The sequence below is a fragment of the Tamandua tetradactyla genome, chromosome 21, assembly GCF_023851605.1.
Source record: "Tamandua tetradactyla isolate mTamTet1 chromosome 21, mTamTet1.pri, whole genome shotgun sequence".
Lineage (NCBI taxonomy): Eukaryota > Metazoa > Chordata > Mammalia > Pilosa > Myrmecophagidae > Tamandua > Tamandua tetradactyla.
Window position 1 is genome coordinate 20217879 of NC_135347.1, and position 20031 is coordinate 20237909.

Genomic DNA, 20031 nt, shown 5'->3' on the forward strand with positions numbered 1-20031 from the left:
ACTGTCTTCCAAAGTGGCTGTCACATTTTACCTTCTCAGTGGCAATGCATAAGAGTTCCTGTTGCTCCATATTCTCACCAGCATTTGTTGCTGTCAGTGCTTTGGATTTTAGCTGTTCTAAAAGGTGGGTTTTAATTTGCAATTCCCTAATGACTTGTGATGTTGAGCATCTTTTCATTTCCTTATTTGCTCTTTGTAGATCTTCTTTGGGGAGGTGTCTGTTCAGATCTTTTACCCATTTTTTTAGTTGGGTTGTTTATCTTCTTATTGTTGAGTGTTAAGAGTTCTTTGTAAATTTTGATACAAGTCCTTTATCACATGTGTTTTGCAAATATTTTCTCCCTGTCTGTGGCTCATCAAAGGTCTCTGGTTTTGTGGACTCTGTTGGCTCTGAAACTTTTTTCAAAGTGGTTCCCTTTTAAAGGACTCCAATAAGCAACCCCACCTTGAATGGGTGGAGACACATCTCCATGGAAACCATCTAATCAAAAGCTACCACCCATAGTTGGGTGGGTCATATCTCCATAGAAACAAGAGAAAAGATCTTACCCAGCAATATTGAATGAGGATTAAAGAACTTGGTTTTTCTGGGGGTACACAACAGATTCAAGCTGGCACAGTAATCAAGGGCCTTATTGGCCATCAACTGCAAGAGGTGTCGACAGGACCACAAGCCTCTTACAGCTAGAAGGACAGACCACACCTGGCCAAGTAACCACCAGAAATGGCCACAAGATCTCAAGGACTCCGCCTGTTTGCTTCACCTCAAGTATCCTCAGATGGCCAGGCCTCTTGAGAGAGGAATTAGGGAAAGTGGAAATGAGACCTTGTGATGAAACTCTGAGTAAGGTGAACTCTATGACCTTACTCCCCCAGCCACCCAGGTAGAAAAGACCCAAACAACAGAAAGATGACAATCCCCACTTCCATGACTATTCTGCACGGGCACACAGACATGCTCCCAGCTGTAGCCTACCAACAGCCCTGCCTTCCATATGCTGCCACAACCAAGAGACAGGGGCCTTCAGGGGCCTCAGAGAACCTAGTCACTCTCAGTGGTGGAAAGGAAAGAAAAAGAGAGAGAATCCACTCAAAATCAGGTCACAGCAGGGTCCAACATATATATATATATTTTACTTTTTTTTTTTTTTTGCTTGGGCAGATACTGGGAATTGAACTCAGGTCTCCAGCATGGCAGGAGAGAATTCTGCCACTGAGCCATTGTCACATCACTCCCAAATACATATATATATGTGTGTGTATTTTAAAAGCCAATTTAGAAGGACCTAGGGTCTCAGTTACTGGTTAATTTGTCTGCACCAGATCCATCATGGACAATAAATGTTTTGGCTCAAGTGTTTCTAGACTAGGATATGAGGAGAGAGGAATATTATATATTTTCACTTTATCCTAAAGAGGAGAAACTAATTCCTTGGGGCAGCACTTTTGAGGAAGAGGAACACAAGCATTAAAAAAAAAAAAAAAAGCTGTAGAAAAAGATAGAAATGAATGCATCTAGAAATGCCTCGAAGACTTAAAATAGTGCCTCCACACGTACCTTCAGCAGAACTCCATTTGCCCTAAAGGGCGTAGTCCAGCCACAGTGACACTTTCCTGGGTCCTTCTTTTGCTTGAAAACATCAGGTTTTGTACTCACCATTTCCTTCACATCTCACACTTGAGGACTTCTGTAGACCACTCAGTTCACTTACCACATCCTCACAGGCCCAATAGCTCCCAGACTGTCAGGAGAAGTGCCTGGAATTAGGCTTATTTGAGATTAAATTTAGTCATTATCTTAGAAGAGAGTTATCTCATGTTGACAAAATCCCTCAGAGTTCCCTGTAGAGAACTTTAATTTCCACATTCAAATGAGAGTTGAATTTGTTCAGGCATTGATTCAATGCTGTGCATTGCACAACAACCCAATTTCTGAAGAAGAAGCACTGCCCACTCCATGCTTGTACAACACTAAGGTTTTGTTTCCTTCTCAAACCATCATCTGAGGTTATAGATCAAATGCAGAAATAATGGGCAAAACATTTAGAATAACACATAAAGATTTTGATTGCCACTTTAAAAAAGAGCCATAATGTTCTAGATTGCAGGTTCATTTTCCTACTCAGTTGGGTCTCAACGAGGAGAGCACCACGTGGTAGTGAAGGGGAAAGACTTTGGAATTACACAGAGCTGGGTTCAAATCTCAACTTCATCACTTTTAGCCATGTCAACTGGATCATTTAAATTAACCTCTCCAAACTCAGTTTCCTCATCTATCATATGGAGACTAATAGTAACATCATGAATATTAAAAGCATAGCACAGTGCCTGATACAGAAAAAGCACTCAGTAAATGGCAGCTGCTACTTAGCAGTACCTCTCTAGGGTATTAATCATTTTCATATTTAATTATTTGCTTATTTCTTCAATCATCCAGTATTCCTTGAGTATCTATGCAGCATTGGAGAGAACAACGGGGATAAAGCACTAAAAATATATGGTTTCTGCCTTTAAAGTACATATGGTTTGGGGCTGTGATGTGTTTTCTAGGAAACGTTGGATTACAATAGATCATTTTCTTTTGGAACTGTGCCAGTTTGAAACTGTCATGTACCCCAGAAAAGCCATGCTCTTTAATCCTTATTCAGGATTGCTGGGTGGGATCTTTTTGATTGTTACCATGGAGATGTGACCCACCCAATTGTGGGTGGTAACTTTTGATTAGACGGTTTCCATGGAGATGTCTCTCCACCCATTCAAGGTGGAGTTGCTTACTAGAGCCCTTTAAGAGGGAACCATTTTGAAGAAAGCTTCAGAACCAACAGAGCCTACAGAGCCAGAGACCTTTGGAGATTTGGAAGGAAGTTACCCCAGGGAGGCCTTATGAAATGAAGAGAGAAAGCTAGCAGATGTTCCCATGTGCCTTCCCAGCTGACAGAGGTGTCCAGAAACCAAAGATCCCAGCAGATGCCAGCCATCTGACTTCCTAGCTGATGGAGTTGTCCCAGACAATATCACCCTTTCTTGAGTGAAGGTAACCTCTTATTGGTGCCTTAATTGGGACATTTTCACAGCCTTAGAACTGTAAACTTGCAACTTAATAAATTACCTTTTTAAAAGCTGTCCTGTTTCTGGCATATTGCATTCTGGCAGCTTTAACAAACTATAGCAGAGACTGTGTATACAAAGTGTTTGGGGGGTATAGGAGAAGAAGCATCAAATTTGACTGAAGAAATCAAGGAAGGCTTTACAGAGGAAGTAGTTCTTGAGCTCAAATTTGAAGGATAAGCTTTTCTCTCTCTCTCTCTCTCTCTTTTTTAGGACACAAATGCAGGAAGGCCATTATAAGCAGAAGGAATAACACATGCTGGTATCTACAGACTTGAGAAATACAGTTCTTTCATGTAACTTCAAGCTGGTCCATCATGCTTGGTGAGAAATGGCAAGACGAAATATAAAGGAGTGAGCAAAAGCTGCATAATAAAAAGCCGTTGTAGGCTTCCTGTAAGGAAAAAGAGAGACATTTTAACAATTTTGTACATTGAGGATAAGGCTCAGCTCTTATTCATTTGTACCCACTCAGAGAACATAAGTAGATGTTCAATAAATGTCACATGAAAGGTTAAATTAATAAATGGAGCATCCTGAGGTTATTGCCTCACTTTCAGGAATCAGATCAAATTTGGAGGATAAAGGGATTAAAGAAGGGAAATGGAAAGTCTGACATAGACCTGGTTCAAAGTCTTCATAGTGAAAGCCCAAGACCCATTTAATCAACTCAAGCATATTGGAGTATAGGAGTACCTGAATGTGCCTTTCTAGCTCTGTGAATATAATATGATCAATTTATACCCATGTGAAATTGACTTTTTCTGAATATCATTATTTGTGCCCCCAAAGCAGGGATCACTGACTGTAGGGTTTGGATATGAGTTCATTTCTCTGGTACAGCAGTCCAAGCCGCTTTCAAACAAAGGATTTATATAGAGAGAGTTCAGGAATTCAGAAGAACCAGAGTCAATCCTCAAGTCTGCAAGCACATCTGAGGTGGGAACAAAAGAAGGGTTGTGCTAGATGGATGGGAAGTGGAGGAGATCCATGAGGAAAGTAGGCATCTACCTGGGTTTTTTCTAGAGAAAGGGAAAAACAGAATGAACCAAGGTGCTTTCTCTCATCTTCTAAGTACTGCATTTCTTTCATAAATATTTCGTTCTTATATTCACCACATGCATCCCTAAGGGCAAAAAATTTTACTTTGCTTATTGTTGACTCAAATATATATTGAATAATGATAAAAGTTTTGCATGTATAACACCATTCAGTCAGCTAATAAAAGGGGAACATAAATGCCACACAGAAGGCACCTCATGAAGCTCCCATTTTCAGGATTCAAGTTCACATACGCCCTGGCTGCCCAAGATTACACAATAAATACAGTTAACCAGAAGGCACAAACACTGCATTTTCCATACTCATTGTTTTGGGTAGGCACTAAAAAGTAACTTTAGAACTTGGCAAAATGACAGGCAAAGGTGGCTGATTTCAAGAGTTCAGAGGAGTATAGTCCTGTTAATTATGAAGGAAGGAGAACAAGTATGATCTGTTCAGTGGTGTGTCCAATGAAGGGCTTGTCAAGATCTCTTTCCCAAAGAAAGAGCAATTTGGATGGTGTTTCCATTGATTTCATTTTGCATTCTAAGTTCTGCCATGAAGAAGACTCTGAAAAGAAATTAATCTCCAAGGGAAAAGTAGCAGCACTGGTACTAACTGGTTTTTTAAACTTCATTTATAGCCTGACTTTCTCTTGGAGGGGGGAGAGCAGCAGACAGAAGAATTTATTTCGAAAGCTCGAGAGTCTTTTGTTTTTTGCATTAAGACTTAAGTCCTGGATCTCCCAGGTGGAACAGGCCTGGCTGTGCTAAACTCAACCAACCAGTCTGACTCTCTCAGAAGTGACCATTTTTGCTCCTCAATAAGACTCCCTTTTCCTCTGAAAGATCTTCTGGGCTCTGTTAGCTCATGTGAACTCTTCCCCTCCTGAGTTGGTCAAGACCACACTTGTTAATTAGATTCCAAGATGGCTGCGGTGAGTGGTCAAAATCACTTTGCATTTATCTCATTAACAACTTCACACTTGGAGTCAGGCTTCCTGGGAGTCCCAGGCTTACCTGGGGAGGGTGATGAGGGAAGAACAAGAATGGCCCCACTACCCTTGTTCAAAGATATTTGCACCATCCAGGAGCAGCAGGACCAGATTTCTGCAATTCTCACTTTATTATTTGCACTGTTAGTGTAGCCCTTTCAGGAGTTCTCTATTTTGCATTCAGCAAACATATATTAAGTATCCTCTTTGCACAGGCATTGTGCAAGGAATACATATGATACAGGAATATCTATACTGTACAGAGTCTATGTGGAAGATGGATATGTGTTGATAACCATAATCTAGGATAAGAAGTATAAATGACTTAAGAGAGTTTCAGATAAAATGCTCTTGGAATTCAAAAAAGGAAATTATTGACTACTTCTGACTTGGAAGATCATTTACCATTTGAGCTGTGCCTTAAAGAGTAGCTATCAATTGGACTTACATGGAAGGCATTCCAGAGATATCGAAAATTCACAAAATTTTTTCTATTTTTCAGCAGTAATACTCTATAATAAATAAGTGAATTTGCTTGTCTGATAAATTTTCCCTTGGCATGAGCAGTCTGGGACCAGCACACCAAGTACTTCAAAGAAGAGGGGTCCAAAATACTGGGAATGCACAAGCAGGGCTAGTCAACTCTCCCTGAATCATATTTTTACTGGCATTTACATTTTAATAAAGTTTTGACTACCTCGGATTTCTAGGTAGTCAAACTGATGTTTCTGGCAACTTCTTTGGAGGATATATGAGCAATGTAGATATGGTCAAACCCCTGCCTCAGAGCAGCAGGGCACCCAATGCCCTGTCTATGGTTGGGTGGGGCAGGACTGCCCTGCAGGCTGTAAGCATAGACATGAATGGAACCGCACATACAGAGACTGGATGGCCAACAGAACTGCCTACAGGAGTTGTCAATCCTGAGCAGCAAGTGTGAGACCACAGAGCATGTGGGGCACAAGATCAAATCTAGAAGCTCCCTGGGACACCGAGGCTGGTCACTGAAACTTTGAATATTGTGCCTGCAGGTGTGGGGAGGAAGCTATTAAAGCGAGAGTTGATTCAGACAAGAAAAATGTAGACGCCTGCCAAAGATGATGTGTGGTTTCAGTCATGTAATGTAACAACGGCCCCTTCAGCAAGCCACAAAATAAGGCATAAGGAAGGTTTCCAAGGGAAAGGTGTCTGCCTGGGTCAGGCATCTGGCCCCTGGACCCCTCCAAAGCCCCATGGAGGCCTGCATGCACCCTCTGCAGTTTGCAGCTGCTGTTCTGCAACTCAGTAGAACAGTTTCACATGTAAGAGCTGTCTGTGGCAGCATTGTGGAAGGGGAACACGTGGCTCAAAGAAGCAACTCCTAGGACAGGTGAAGGGAGAAGATAACTAAACCCTCCTCAAAGGCTTGAAATCAGAGCAAGGGGCCTTGCTGCAGGTATAGCCCAAGGAATTCTAAGCAACAGTGGCAACAGGAAAGACTGAAAGCGCAGCTAGTTCCATCCTGAGCCTAGAACAATCCATAGATAATAGGACTCTAAACTATTTTAGAGACAGTGGATAATACAATCAGCCCATCCTACTACACTAAGAACTCTTCAGGGAGGCAGGTACTAAATATTTTTTGAAACACAGGAATGAGTGTTTTTAACATGGAAAAATTGGTATTGAACTGTTTTCTGCCCCATTTAGAGAAAAACCCAGGATTCTGAATAGAAACTGCAGCCTACAGAAGCATGACTCCTTTGAATATAGCAAAGGCCCTTCATGGACGGCATCCCTAGCCTGTGGATCATACTGAAATTTCCCCCAAGAGTCACTGTTCCATTAAATAAGCCGCCAATTCCCGGCCAACTTGGAGCTCTGTCTACCCATCATCACAGTGTCCAGATGCTCTATCAGTGTAATCTGAAAACATAAGCCTCCAAGTAATTCTTCCCCTGGTCCCTAATGATATTTTGGGATACCATTTGCTATTTAAAAGAGCTGTTGTTGACTTAATTGGGACACATGCCAATGGTACATCAAACAGAATGCCATGCAAACTTCTCCAGGGAGTCCTAGGGCAGGGGTGGGGCGGGGGAGGGAAATAAGCACAGAAGATAAGAACAGCCTTTATAAACATTTGTCTACGTTAGAAATCTCTATAAAATTTCCAGACACTGTGGGAAATAATTTGCCTATCCAACTGACTTTTGGTTTTCGATTCCATTGCCCATGCTCCTATGTCAACGGGGAAGCACTAATTTCACTGATGAAAGCTTTGATAAATACTGTAATAATTATAACAATAATTTTTAAAAGAGTTGGCAATTCATTATTTTGAAGGGAAACATTTTTTCAAATCTTCTCTTTTCTGTTCCCCCTTCCATTTTTCTCCTTATCTCATCCAATTTCCATCATTTTTATTTTCCCTGAAATTAAACCAAGTTTATTGGCTTAACAAAGATTTCTTGTGCACCAAAGATTTGCCAAGACAAAGAACTGTTTTGGATGCTAGTCTAACAGACTGTGAGCACTTGGAGGGCATAGGATGGGTCTTTGAGCTTCCTATTTCCAGTGCTTAGAACAGAGCCTTGCAGAGGGAGCACTTAATAAATTCATAAATAATTAATTAAGTTGAATGAAGAGTGTGAATAGTGTTCCAGAAAGAATTATCTGAGGAACTCCCTGCTTGGACATTTGTCTCACCTTCAAGAACCCTGCAAAACTATCCCCCTCTCTTCTGCAAACATCTACCTGCTCCCCTGGCCCAGCTCTGTGATCACCTCTCTCAGCTAGCTATTGTCTGTCACTGCCTTCTTACCTTCCAGCCACAGGCCTCTTTGCTCTGCCTTGAAGTATCCACTGAAGCACACCACGCGTTCAGCTCTGTTCTCTTCAGTGCGCTGGTACCAACTCCTGGCCTGACTTGCTCTTTCTCCAGCTCATTCTCCTCCATTCTTGACCTACTTGCTCCACTTCCAGACCCCATATTGACACATTTGTGTTTAAGGAAGGAATGCAACGAAAGAAAAACCCAGGTTTTTTTTTTTTAACAGCTTCACCAAAAATCCAATTGCAGAACACATGCAAGTAGTCATTTTCCCTTGTGACACCCTGACATATCTAGAACTCTTTAGTGGGGGTAAACACAAGAGTGATAAAGAATCAGTCAATGAACAAATTCTACTACTTAACATCATTATGTGGATAAGACACTGAAGTTAGCCAATATAGCAGGCAGCTTCTGATTACACAAAGAAGATCTGATCTCCTTATGCAATAAGAATTAAATATATCAAAGCATTTTCAAAGAAATCTAAAAGGTGTGATGAGCTAATAAGATACAAAAAAACTCACTATTGAGCACCTATTATATGCTAGGCTTATTTTAGATGGTGAGAACACAATAGTAAATAAAAGACGTGATTTCATATACTAATAAATGCTCTGAAGAACAAATAATCAGGCTGAGGGATTGTGATGAGATAATGGGGAGCAAGGATTATTTTTGATAGGATGGTCAAGGAAGGACTCTACCTGCAGACTCTTTCAAAGTTGTGGAGGACATACTCCAGACAGAGGGGATGGTAATTGCAAGGCTGAAGAAAGAAATAAGCCTGACATGTTCAGGAAACCCAAGAAAGTCTGTAATGAGGAGAGAAAGAAGAGATGAGATTAGAGGTAGGTAGAAATTGGATTATATGGGATTCACTGGCCATGATAATGAATTTGTATTTTATCATAGATGTGATAGGAACATACTGGAGAATTTTGAAAGAGAAATGACAAGATCTGGTCTAGATTTTTATGATATCACTGAGGCTACTCTGTGGAGAACAGATTTGGGACAGTCAAGTGTGAGAGAATGAAAATCCCTTAGGAAGTTTTTGCATGCATCCAAGTGAGAGATCATGGTGATTTGATAGGATGGTGATGTTAAAATTGGTGAGGAGTGGCTAGATTTGGTGTGTAATTTGAAGAATGGACAAGATTTGTTGACGGGCAGGAAGTAGGATGTAAAGGGAAAAGATTCAAAGGTGACTACTGTAATTTTAATCTGAGTAAATGAGTAGATGCATTGGAATTCTACCATTGAGAAACATTCTTTATAGTTCTATTAAACACTGGAAACTCCAGTGAAGAAACTTGATACACATCTGGAGTTCAGAGGAGAGGTTGAGGCTGGAGAAGGTAGGGCATAGATAATATTTAAATATAAGGGACTGGATAGAATTGAGGATATAGGAAAGATAGAAATCTGAAAAGTGACCCCCAGAGGACCTCCAAAATGGTGTTCAGAAAGAAGAGGATGAACCAGTAGAGAAGGCTGAGAAGTAGTTAAGCATACAGAATGAATATCAGAATATTGTGGCGTCCTGGAAGATGAGTGAAGAATGTTTCAAGAAAACAAAAGTGAAAAATTGTGTCAAATGAGAGTTCAAGAAAGACAGGGGCTGTAGGGTGATGACTAGATTTGGCAATATGAAGGTCATTAGTGGCATTACCAGAATGGTTTCAAAGGAGTAATGAGGATAAAACATGATGGAATGAGTTAAAAAGATGAGCAAGTAGAAGCAGAGTATAACTCTATTGTGTGTGTTGTCATCAAGGTGAGCAGTGAAAGTGTGCCTTAACTGGAGGAAGACTTGAGACTTAAGATCAAGGAAGTTTTTTGTCTTTGTTGTTTTAAGATGGGAGATATTAAGAATATTTGTATGCCTGTGGGAATTATCCAGTGGAGGGTAAATTGGTGATGTAGAATAAAAATAGAGATTTGCTACAGCTCAGTAAGTAAAAGGAAATGAGCTCCAGTTCCTAATTAGATAGAGAAGTTGACCTTTGATAGCACAAACTTTTCCAATCTAAGGGCTTTAGTTTGAAAAGAAATGTACTAACCACTTCCATTTCTCCCCTTTGTTACAAAGACAACCCCGGTGAGCTATATATAAAGCAGATACTATTTCTTTCACCTTTTCACATTCCAGGAAACTGAGACAGCATGGCTAAGTGACTCATCTGAAGCCACACAGCTAACATCTGTATCAGAGCCAGAACTCGTGTACTGTGCTTCTAATGCCCTATTCACAGTTCTTTCTGCTTTTCCACAGAGCACATGCCAGTGACATGCAGTTGAAACATTGCTCTCAGGGGACCTATTGAAAGCCACTGGTTTAGTATCTTGTGGAAATTAAGTAAGGCAAACTTTTGACAAATTCATTCAAAATTAGTGTTTTCAACTTCGATCTGCACCTGTCTTTTCCCCAATCAGCCTAGCCCAGAGACTCAGAGCTGACAGATGGTCTTTACGACTTATCAAGGGAACACTACTATCCCTTCTATTCTGCCAGTCGTTCCAGATGCATTTCTTCGCAAATGGCAGTCTTATCAAGGATATAGTTCATTCTGCTAGCAAATGGCCAAGGGACAGGCTAGAATCACGTTCGACAGTGGAGGGGAGATGGTCTAGAATGATCAGTTTGCTGGTCCTTATTGCTCAAATGGATAATTAAGAGTTGAAAATTGTTCTGGGTTGGGCATAGTCCTGTAATGGTCAGAGCAAAACACAGTCTATGGTACGTAAATCTGGGCATTTGCAATTCTCCTCCCCTTAATATAAATTAGGAAGTTGGAAGCTTTCTCTCTCAAACAGATTTTTCTTTTTCTTTTCTTTTTTTTTTTTCTTCATTTCTCTCACCACCTACTTGCCCTTTAAAAATATGCTCAGATTCTTCCAAGGATAAAACCAGAGTAAGCAACAAAGAGGATATGAATCCAAGAAGTGGTCTTTGTTGTTTTGCCACATCTGTTCAAAACTCCACAGCTGGCACTGAATCCTAGAGATTATGAGACTGACTAATGAGTCACCCAGTTCACAGTCTTAAGTGTGCTTATGAAAATGTGCAGGGATTTGACTACAACTTTTCAACATCAAAAATGAGAAGTATGAGAACTCCCAGACTTCAGTTTGCTCCTCTCTTGTTAGGTCTGAATTTTCCCCTTCTGGATAAGATTCTAGCAAATGCTTTAGCTCATCTTCTTTTAAATATCTTAAATGATGGCTCTCCCTCCCCTTTTCACTGAAAGCCTATTTCACAGTCCAGTGGCTCTTATCACCAGACTGTGTTTTTCAGGAAAGTTGTCTGAAATTCATCTTTTGTTAATTTCTTAACATAAACTCACATTTATTCACTTTGGCAACTCACCTGCAAGCAGCCTCTCTCCCTCATTGGCAATTAGACAAGTGAGCCTACAAATGAGAGATCATCAGCCAATCCCTTCCCTCTGTTTCTTCTTCCTGCTGGATCAATCCAGCATGCCAAGAAACTTTGGGCACTGAACATCCAGTGATTTTCTGTGCCTTTTCCTCTGTCTCTTCAATTACCACCTCATCACTCTCAGCTGCTGCATGGACTGTTCCCATCTATGAGGCTTGGCAGGGGACTCAGTTATCAACACAATGCAGTTATTCTTAGGTTCTCTTCCTGGACCCAACCCCATGAGGATTCTTAACAAATTTCACCCTGTCACAGACTGCAGAAGGGAGATCATCAACAGAGCATACAAACTGTGGAGAAAGTTGATGTAGAAGATTCCAGCCATTTCTCTCAAGTGGCTCCACATTTCCCACGGTCTCTCATCCATTCTCTTGCCAGCTCCTCTCTACTCATCAGACAAATGAATAACTTTCATTCAGTCCATTTTCCTCAGTCCAGTCACTACTTTTGGCCTTTTTGTGCCTCACTTTAAAATTTCCTCTCAATATACCTCACTTTCTTACTCTATCTCACAACTACCATTTGAACTTTTGCTGCATGTTTTCCCACCTGAGAGTTTTGCCATTGATGCCTCTATTTTCCTAGGAAGGTGCTGCTTAGCTAGCTATGCTTATTTTTTACGCTCTAAGGAATCAACTTTCTAACCTTCCTTTCTATAAGGATCGTGAGTCTTGGATGTCATTTTTTTAAAACTATTTTTATTAAAATATCTTTTCACTCCATGCAGTCCATCCAAAGTATAGAACCTATGGCACACAGTATCAATACATCGTTGTGTATTCATCACCATGATCATTTTTTATAACATTTGAATCAGTCCAGAAATGGATGTTATTTTTGAATGATCAAAATCAAGGAGCAATTTCTGGCAAAGGTAAATCACCTTATTTTTTCCTTCATATTTAGGCCAAATGTCTTTCCCTATCCAAAAATGCTCATGTAATTTGCACAGCGAATGAAAAATACGTAAATAGATTTTACATTTTGAATTTTTAAAAATCCTGCAGGCTAAGGATTTACAAGACAACTTCTCTTTTGCTCAGTTCTGGCTTGAACTAAGCACCTACCCAGCCACAAAGAAAAACTTATTTTGTCTTCATAAACTCAAGTGATGTCACTTGAATTGTTTTGTTTTAGAATGCACAGGACTAGACTGAAAAAAAGCTCTAGTTTTTTTTTTTAGCAGCAACTCGAAAGTAAACAAGCTGAGGGAATTGTGTCTAATATACCTGCAATACTCAGTAATAAATGCCTTTGAATTTCCTACACAATATGAACCATGGTTCGTTTCAGTTTCCACACTGTATTTTAGGAATTTTTGCTTCACTACACTGGTTTAACTTCTAAAAAACACAGGATTTAACAGTTATAGCCAACTGCTTATCCCAGGCAAATTAAATTAAGCCCCTGGCATGCAACTAAAAGTTTGTTTCGCCTAATTGAGCAGCTAATGGGTATGGATGAATTTGAGGTGCAGATAAAAATATTGTTTTCAAAGAGCCTTCCTGATTAGTATGCTCTGAAATGGGCAAAGAAAAATATTTATGCAGCCCTTTTTATAAGCGTGCTCAAATCCATTCGTTAAGCTCCAGAGAAGATTTTAGAGGGTTCTGTCCTGTTTTTACAAGAGGTGATCTGCTCATTGCTAGAAAAAAAAAAAAAAAAAAGGCTAAGAACCCCTTACCAAAGACATTCGGTGATATAAGGGCATTTGGTCATCTTGAATTTGTGTTAAAATGACCTCTTCCCATGACCAACCTGTATCTTCACTCCAGGACTGTGTGGGTCTCCTCTCTAGGGAAACGCAGCAAATTTCCTTCAAGTCTCATCTAATAAGCATCCCTAGTTATAGGATACCACCTCTCTGTACCACCAAAGCAACTGTTAGTGGAATGTAGGAGAGAAGAAACAACTAGCTGGGGAGGTTCCACTGAAATATTAGTGTTTTGGAACTTCTTCATTATTTACCTATCATTTTATTGCTTTTGCTTTCATAGTATCGAATGTCAGAGCAGATGGCACATTTCTCCCTACGAATCTCTTTCTCTCTCTCTGTGTCCTTTATAATAAGCTTTCATTAACAGTGACACAGTAATATGTATTATTGCCCACGTCTTACAATCATAAAAGAAACACGCACAAAAATCACAATGCTAATCCAACTCCATGCCACTTTCAAGTCAGTTAAGCAAAATTGTAAAGGCAGGTATTTTAAGTGACAGTGTGCAGGATTTATCACAAATTCCATCCATTATTCTACAGGTGAGTGTTTGAGGGTTTGTATTTGTCTACTTGTTTGCTGTAGTTTTGGTTTTCTTGTTAGATCTCTTCCTATTTGTCAGAGGAAGAACAAAGGAGATACTCTGAAGATAGGAAGCGAAAGGTCCATCAGATAATGGCGCAGAAACAATGCTCCTGAAAGCTGAAGTCAGGTTGTGGGGATAGTTTGATACACGCCACCATCACAGAAGACAGTGATCCTCCATTCATCTACATACTTTGATTCATAGATTAACTTGTCCCATCACATTTACAAGGACAAATAAACCTTAATATTGCAAGTGTTTCCTGAACCTTCAGTGAGTTCCTATTAGAGGTTTTCTGACTCTGTTTTCCATGCCTAAATGCATATTAAATTCCTTTCTCTTCTTCCTCTCACTACAGGTGAGAGCTTTATCTCTGCCCAGCAATGGATTGCCAGAAAGGAAGATACAAAAATGACCATCTTAATGCAAGTTGGATTCTCTATTCCTGGGCTAGGAGCACAGCACCTGGGGGAGACCTTCAAGTTTCAGGCACTAGTTTATTCATACACTTACTAAGCTCTTTAATAAAGAATAACGCCTGAATTGAAAAAGAATTCCAGATCTGCTATTGGAAATTCTTCACTTTGGCTAGTGGGTAATATTCCTTAAAGAAACTGTAATTTTTCTGATATGATCCATCAGTCTGTCTCGGATTAACTCTTTCTTGGCTTGTTAAGAAAATTTCTCCTTTGCTTCTTTCAGGCTGTAGAACTTTTCTTCCCACAAATTGCCTTAACTTAGCCAGTCACCTCTCTCCACGCTGAAATCCAGTCTCCGATTGCATTCTCTTCTGGGTGCAAAAGTAACAGATGCTAATTGCATATCATTTTGTTTGTTGTTTTCCAAATATGTCAGAATGCATATCTCTTCATTTAACACACTTGTACCTACGAGACATATGGTTGCTTGTGACACATGAATACATCAATCAATCTAACTTTTCCCCTTTTCATAATTCTAGTTTTGTCGCCTGAAGTGGTTCATTTGGAGATCACAAGTAAAACTCTTCGCTGGAATGAGAGGGAAGAGAGGAAGGAACTTAATATGTATTTAGCATCTATTACATGCACAAAAATAAAAACAATCATTACCTAATTTCATCCTCAAAACAACCCTGTGAAGTATGGATTATTACTTTCATGAATAAAAGAAAATGAAATTTAAAGCAGTAATTGTCACTCACATTTGAGACACTTTTCTTTTCCCCCAAATCTTCATTTCAATCCCACATACGCATTCCTTCCTCAAAAGGAGGAAATCTCTAAAACATCCAGAAAAAGGAGCATTGGACAATACTCATGCCCACAGCTGTTTTCTCCTTGAATGTTTACATGGCCATTAATTGGGGCTGGAACAGTCTAGGAGCACCTGGAGGCAGGAGATCTTTTCTCCCTGCCTGTCAGGACTTCACTCACATGCCATCCATCTCCCCAGCCCAGGAAGTGTTTAATGGAGCCGATTTGGATCAGTGGAGATTGGTGTTTAGGCCATTCTCCAAGACCTCTAAAATGGCTGGGAAATGTGCCCAGTTTTGGCAAGGAGTCCAGTCCTCATTGTGGTTTTATTTTTAAATAAACTCCTTTAACATCTTTTTAGTTGCATTTTCTATTGAAAGCTCTTTCAATTATTCAAATCTATTCAATCAGAATTTATTGAGCATCTAGTCTGTGCCAGGCACAGCTGGATGAGACAGAGCTGGGTAAGATACTGCTCCAGGAAATTGAGGAGCTAAAAGGATAGAATAGAACACAAATAATGCCAATAGGAGGCAGAATGCAAGTGTTATAAAGGAAGTATGGATAAAGAACTAGACAAATTCAGATAAAGGAGACTTCACTTTTGGTTGGGAGAGATCAGAATAGGTTCCACTGATGAAGAGCCAGCACTTGATAAGACGTTTCAGAGTCCATATATTCAATCATTCCAGTCAACAAATATTTAGTGAGCATTACTACATGCTAGGAATTGGAGCTGCAATAGAGGCTTAATCCCCACCTCAAGCCATTTGTGTTCTGGTGAGGAGTTAAACAATAAGCAAGTAAAGAGATTAATTAGTTAATTATAGCTTGTTACACATACTATGAATTGACTAAACAGGATGCATTGATAGAAATAACCATGGCAGGTGGTGAGACAGCGACTTCAGAAAAGTGGCCAAAAATGGTCTTGCTGAAGAAACAATTAACTTGTGGAAACCTGAAGAATAAAGAAGAACCATCCATTTGAAAAGCAAGAGTAAGAATGTTCAAGTTGGACGGGCCACGGTGGCTCAGCAGGCAAGAATGCTTGCCTGCCATGCCAGAGGACCCGGGTTCAATTCCCAGTGCTTACCCATATTAAAAAAAAGAAGAAAAATGTTCAAGTTACTGAGAACAGTAAAGATCCTAAGAGGTAAAAGAGTTTGGAATTATCAAGAAGGCCTGAAAAGGTCACTGTGGCTAGAGAATGGGAACAATGAGCAGGCTGGATGAGACAAGGATTGGGAAATAGGTGGGGGCCAGGTCTTGCAAAGCATTTGGCCATGGGAAAAAGTCTAGATTTTTCTCCTAAATATATCAGGACCTTTGAAGGGTTTTAAGCTGGGCAGTGGAATGAGACCAATTTGCATTTTGACAAGAGAAGTAGGACTATCATGTGGAGAATGGGAGATGAATCAGGAGATTATAGCTTTGGTCTATGTGTGAAAATGTGTTTTGCACAAGGGTGAAGCTGGGAGATAAAATAGATAAATATGAGGTATATTTAGGACATAAAAGCAACAAGAATTCGTTAGATCGAGGTGGTAGGAGGTATTTAGGTAGAAAAAGCAACATAAGCAAAGATTCAGAGGAGAAAATTGATAGGTCTATGGGCTTCAGTGAGACCACAGTTTTGTAACTCTTGCTTGCAACATTGCAAGCCTCTGGATAGAATGATCAATCCTGAGAAAAAACAATGAATCTTTGATCCTAGGACTTTGGCTGTAAATTGCTATGAAAGAGGAAAATAAAGTGATAAAACAAAAACAAAAGCTTTTCTTCTCGAGCTGGTATGCTGGTAGGAAATATGGCAATATCTACCAGGGACCACCATATGCGGACCTGATTAAGAATGAAGCCGACACAGAGGAACAGCACTGACAGAGATGGAGAGGGAGAGATGGTGATGGAGAGAGAGAGTAATTGAGGCTTGTTGAAAAGGTTTGGTTTGAGTCCCTGGACTCAACTTTGTCTGGACTTTTTAGTTGCAGGAGTTACATGGGTTAGTTACATGAGTTTCATTTTCTATTTAAGCTGGTTTATGTAGGTACTTGTATTTTGTAAGTCTGAGTCCTGACAGATGACTGTAAGCACGTTATTCTAAAAGAATAAGCCTCTCTTATCTAAGAAGCAGAGACCTGGCAGCTGGCAGTTCTGCTATGCAAGTGGACATTTTGAATTAAGAGGGACATGAGTGAGCCAGACTTAGCTTCTGCGGAAGCTAAATCTGTCAACTACTAATGTCACACTTTTTTTTTTTATTTTTAAATTTTTTTATTAATCAAAAAAAGAAAAGAAATTAACACAACATTTAGAAATCATTCCATTCTACAAATGCACTCAGTAATTCTTAGTATCATCACATAGATGTATGATCATCATTTCTTAGTACATTTGCATCGATTTAGGAAAAGAACTAGCAAAACAGCAGAAAAAATATAGAATGTTAATATAGAGAAGAGAATTAAAATAATAATACTAATAATATATATATATATAAAAAGGAAAAAGAAAAAAACAAAAACAAAAGATACAAACACACAAACAAACAAAAAACCATATTTCAGGTGCAGCTTCATTCAGTGTTCCAACATAGTTACATTGCACTTAGGTATTATTGTGCTGTCCATTTTTGAGTTTTTGTATCTAGTCCTGTTGCACAGTCTGTATCCCTTCAGCTCCAATTACCCATTATCTTACCCTGTTTCTAACTCCTGCTGGTCTCTGTTACCAATGATATATTCCAAGCTGATTCTCAAATGTCGGTTCACATCAGTGGGACCTTACAGTATTTGTCCTTTAGTTTTGGGCTAGACTCACTCAGCATAATGTTCTCTAGGTCCATCCATGTTATTACATGCTTCATAAGTTTAGTCTGTCTTAAAGCTGCATAATATTCCATCGTAGGTATACGCCACAGTTTGTTTAGCCACTCGTCTGTTGATGGACATTTTGGCTGTTTCCATCTCTTTGCAATTGTAGATAATGCTGCTATAAACACTGGTGTGCAAATGTCCGTCTGTGTCTTTGCCCTTAAGTCCTTTGAGTAGATACCTAGCAGTGGTATTGCTGGGTCGTAATCCATTCTGCCATTCTATGTCTTTTGATTGGGAAATTCAGTCCATTAACTTTTAGTGTTATTACTGTTTGGGTAATATTTTCCTCTACCATTTTGGCTTTTGTATTATATATATCATATCTGATTTTCCTTCTTTCTACACTTTAGTCCATACCTCTCTCTTCTGCCTTTTCGTATCTGACTCTAGTGCTCCCTTTAGTATTTCTTGCAGAGCTGGTCTCTTGGTCACAAATTCTCTCAGTGACTTTTTGTCTATAAATGTTTTAATTTCTCCTTCATTTTTGAAGGACAATTTTGCTGGATATAGGAGTCTTGGTTGGCAGTTTTTCTCTTTTAGTAATTTAAATATATCATCCCACTGTCTTCTAGCTTCCATGGTTTCTGCTGAGAAATCTACACATAGTCTTATTGGGTTTCCCTTGTATGTGACAGATTGTTTTTCTCTTGCTGCTTTCAAGATCCTCTCTTTCTCTTTGACCTCTGACATTCTAACTAGTAAGTGTCTTGGAGAACGCGTATTTGGGTCTATTCTCTTTGGGGTGCGCTGCACTTCTTGGATCTGTAAATTTAGGTCTTTCATAAGAGTTGGGAAATTTTCAGTGATAATTTCTTCCATTAGTTTTTCTCCTCCTTTTCCCTTCTCTTCTCCTTCTGGGACACCCACAACACATATATTTGTGCGCTTCATATTGTCATTCAGTTCCCTGATCCCCTGCTCAAGTTTTTCCATTCTTTTCCCTATAGTTTCTGTTTCTTTTTGGAATTCAGATGTTCCATCCTCCAGTTCACTAATTGTAGCTTCTGTCTCTTTAGATCTACCATTGTAGGTATCCATTGTTTTTTCCATTTTTTCTTCTTTGTCCTTCACTCCCATAAGTTCTGTGATTTGTTTTTTCAGATTTTCTATTTCTTCTTTTTGTTCAGCCCATGTCTTCTTCATGTCCTCCCTCAATTTATTGATTTGGTTTTTGAAGAATTTTTCCATTTCTGTTCGTATATTCAGCATTAGTTGTCTCAGCTCCTGTATCTCATTTGAACTATTGGTTTGTTCCTTTGACTGGGCCATATCTTCAATTTTCCGAGCGTCATCCATTATTTTCTGCTGGTGTCTGGGCATTTGATCAGATTTCCCTGGGTGTGGGACCCAGCTGGTTGAAAGCTTTTTCTGTGAAATCTCTGGGCTCTGTTTTTCTTTTCCTGCCCAGTAGGTGGCGCTCGTGGCGCTCGTCTGTCTGCACAGCAGTCGGCCTGGGAAACTGCGCGTGGAGGTGGGGGTCGCTGGCCGCCGCGGCTTGGGAGAGTGCCGGTCCTAATTGCCCAGCTGGCCCGAAACGCCAAGCGTGACGGGAGGGCCCCGCTATCCAACGTTCCCAGTCAGACCGGGGAGCCACGTGCGTGGAGGGAACCCAGTCGCCAGCCGCCCTGGCTGGGAAAACGCGCGCCCCTCGGGTATCTCACCGCAGCAGATTCTCCCTACCCGTTCAGCTGTTCCAGAATGGGGTACGCTGTCTTTTTGGTCTCTGTCGTGACTCCGGGAGCTGTTTCGTATTGTTTCTGTTTCTTTAGTTGCTTTTCTGGAGGAGGAACTAAGACCCGCGCGTCTTACTAAGCCGCCATCTTCTCCGGAAGCTAATGTCACACTTTTAACGAAAAGTGATTCTGGCCCCGAAATACCAGCATTTTAACAATTGAAATCATCTTGTAGCATTCAAGATGAATACACACAGTGTAATCTATGGCTGGGATTGGGTGGAGTAAGCAGAAGTAAAAATTCAATTCCTTTTGCTCTGTGTAATGGGAACACAATTTGGAAAAATGGATAGTTCCGGGGACAAGTTAGAAGCATAGGATGGCAAGTTAGAGGCATCTGCACATCAGTGCTAAGAAATCCGGGTTGATTGCTAGATTGCTAGATTGCTTCCTTCTTTCTCTTCTTCCATTTTTCCCTTCCTTTTTTCCACAAACTATTTTTGAGCTTTCCATGACTTCAGACCTGGGCCAGACACTA

General features: G+C 40.1%; 1 protein-coding gene across 1 annotated transcript in view; it reads right to left on the reverse strand.

Moving 5' to 3' along the window:
• Nucleotides 1-3408: 3408 nt before the first annotated feature.
• The window catches only part of MAN2A1 (mannosidase alpha class 2A member 1), a 260528-nt gene continuing 243905 nt past the window's right edge, over nt 3409-20031 (reverse strand). Inside the window, exon 23 of the mRNA XM_077139007.1 lies at nt 3409-3502. Within this exon, the coding sequence (XP_076995122.1) occupies nt 3424-3502 (79 nt within the window). The 3' untranslated portion in view covers nt 3409-3423. The remainder of the gene's footprint in view (nt 3503-20031) is intronic.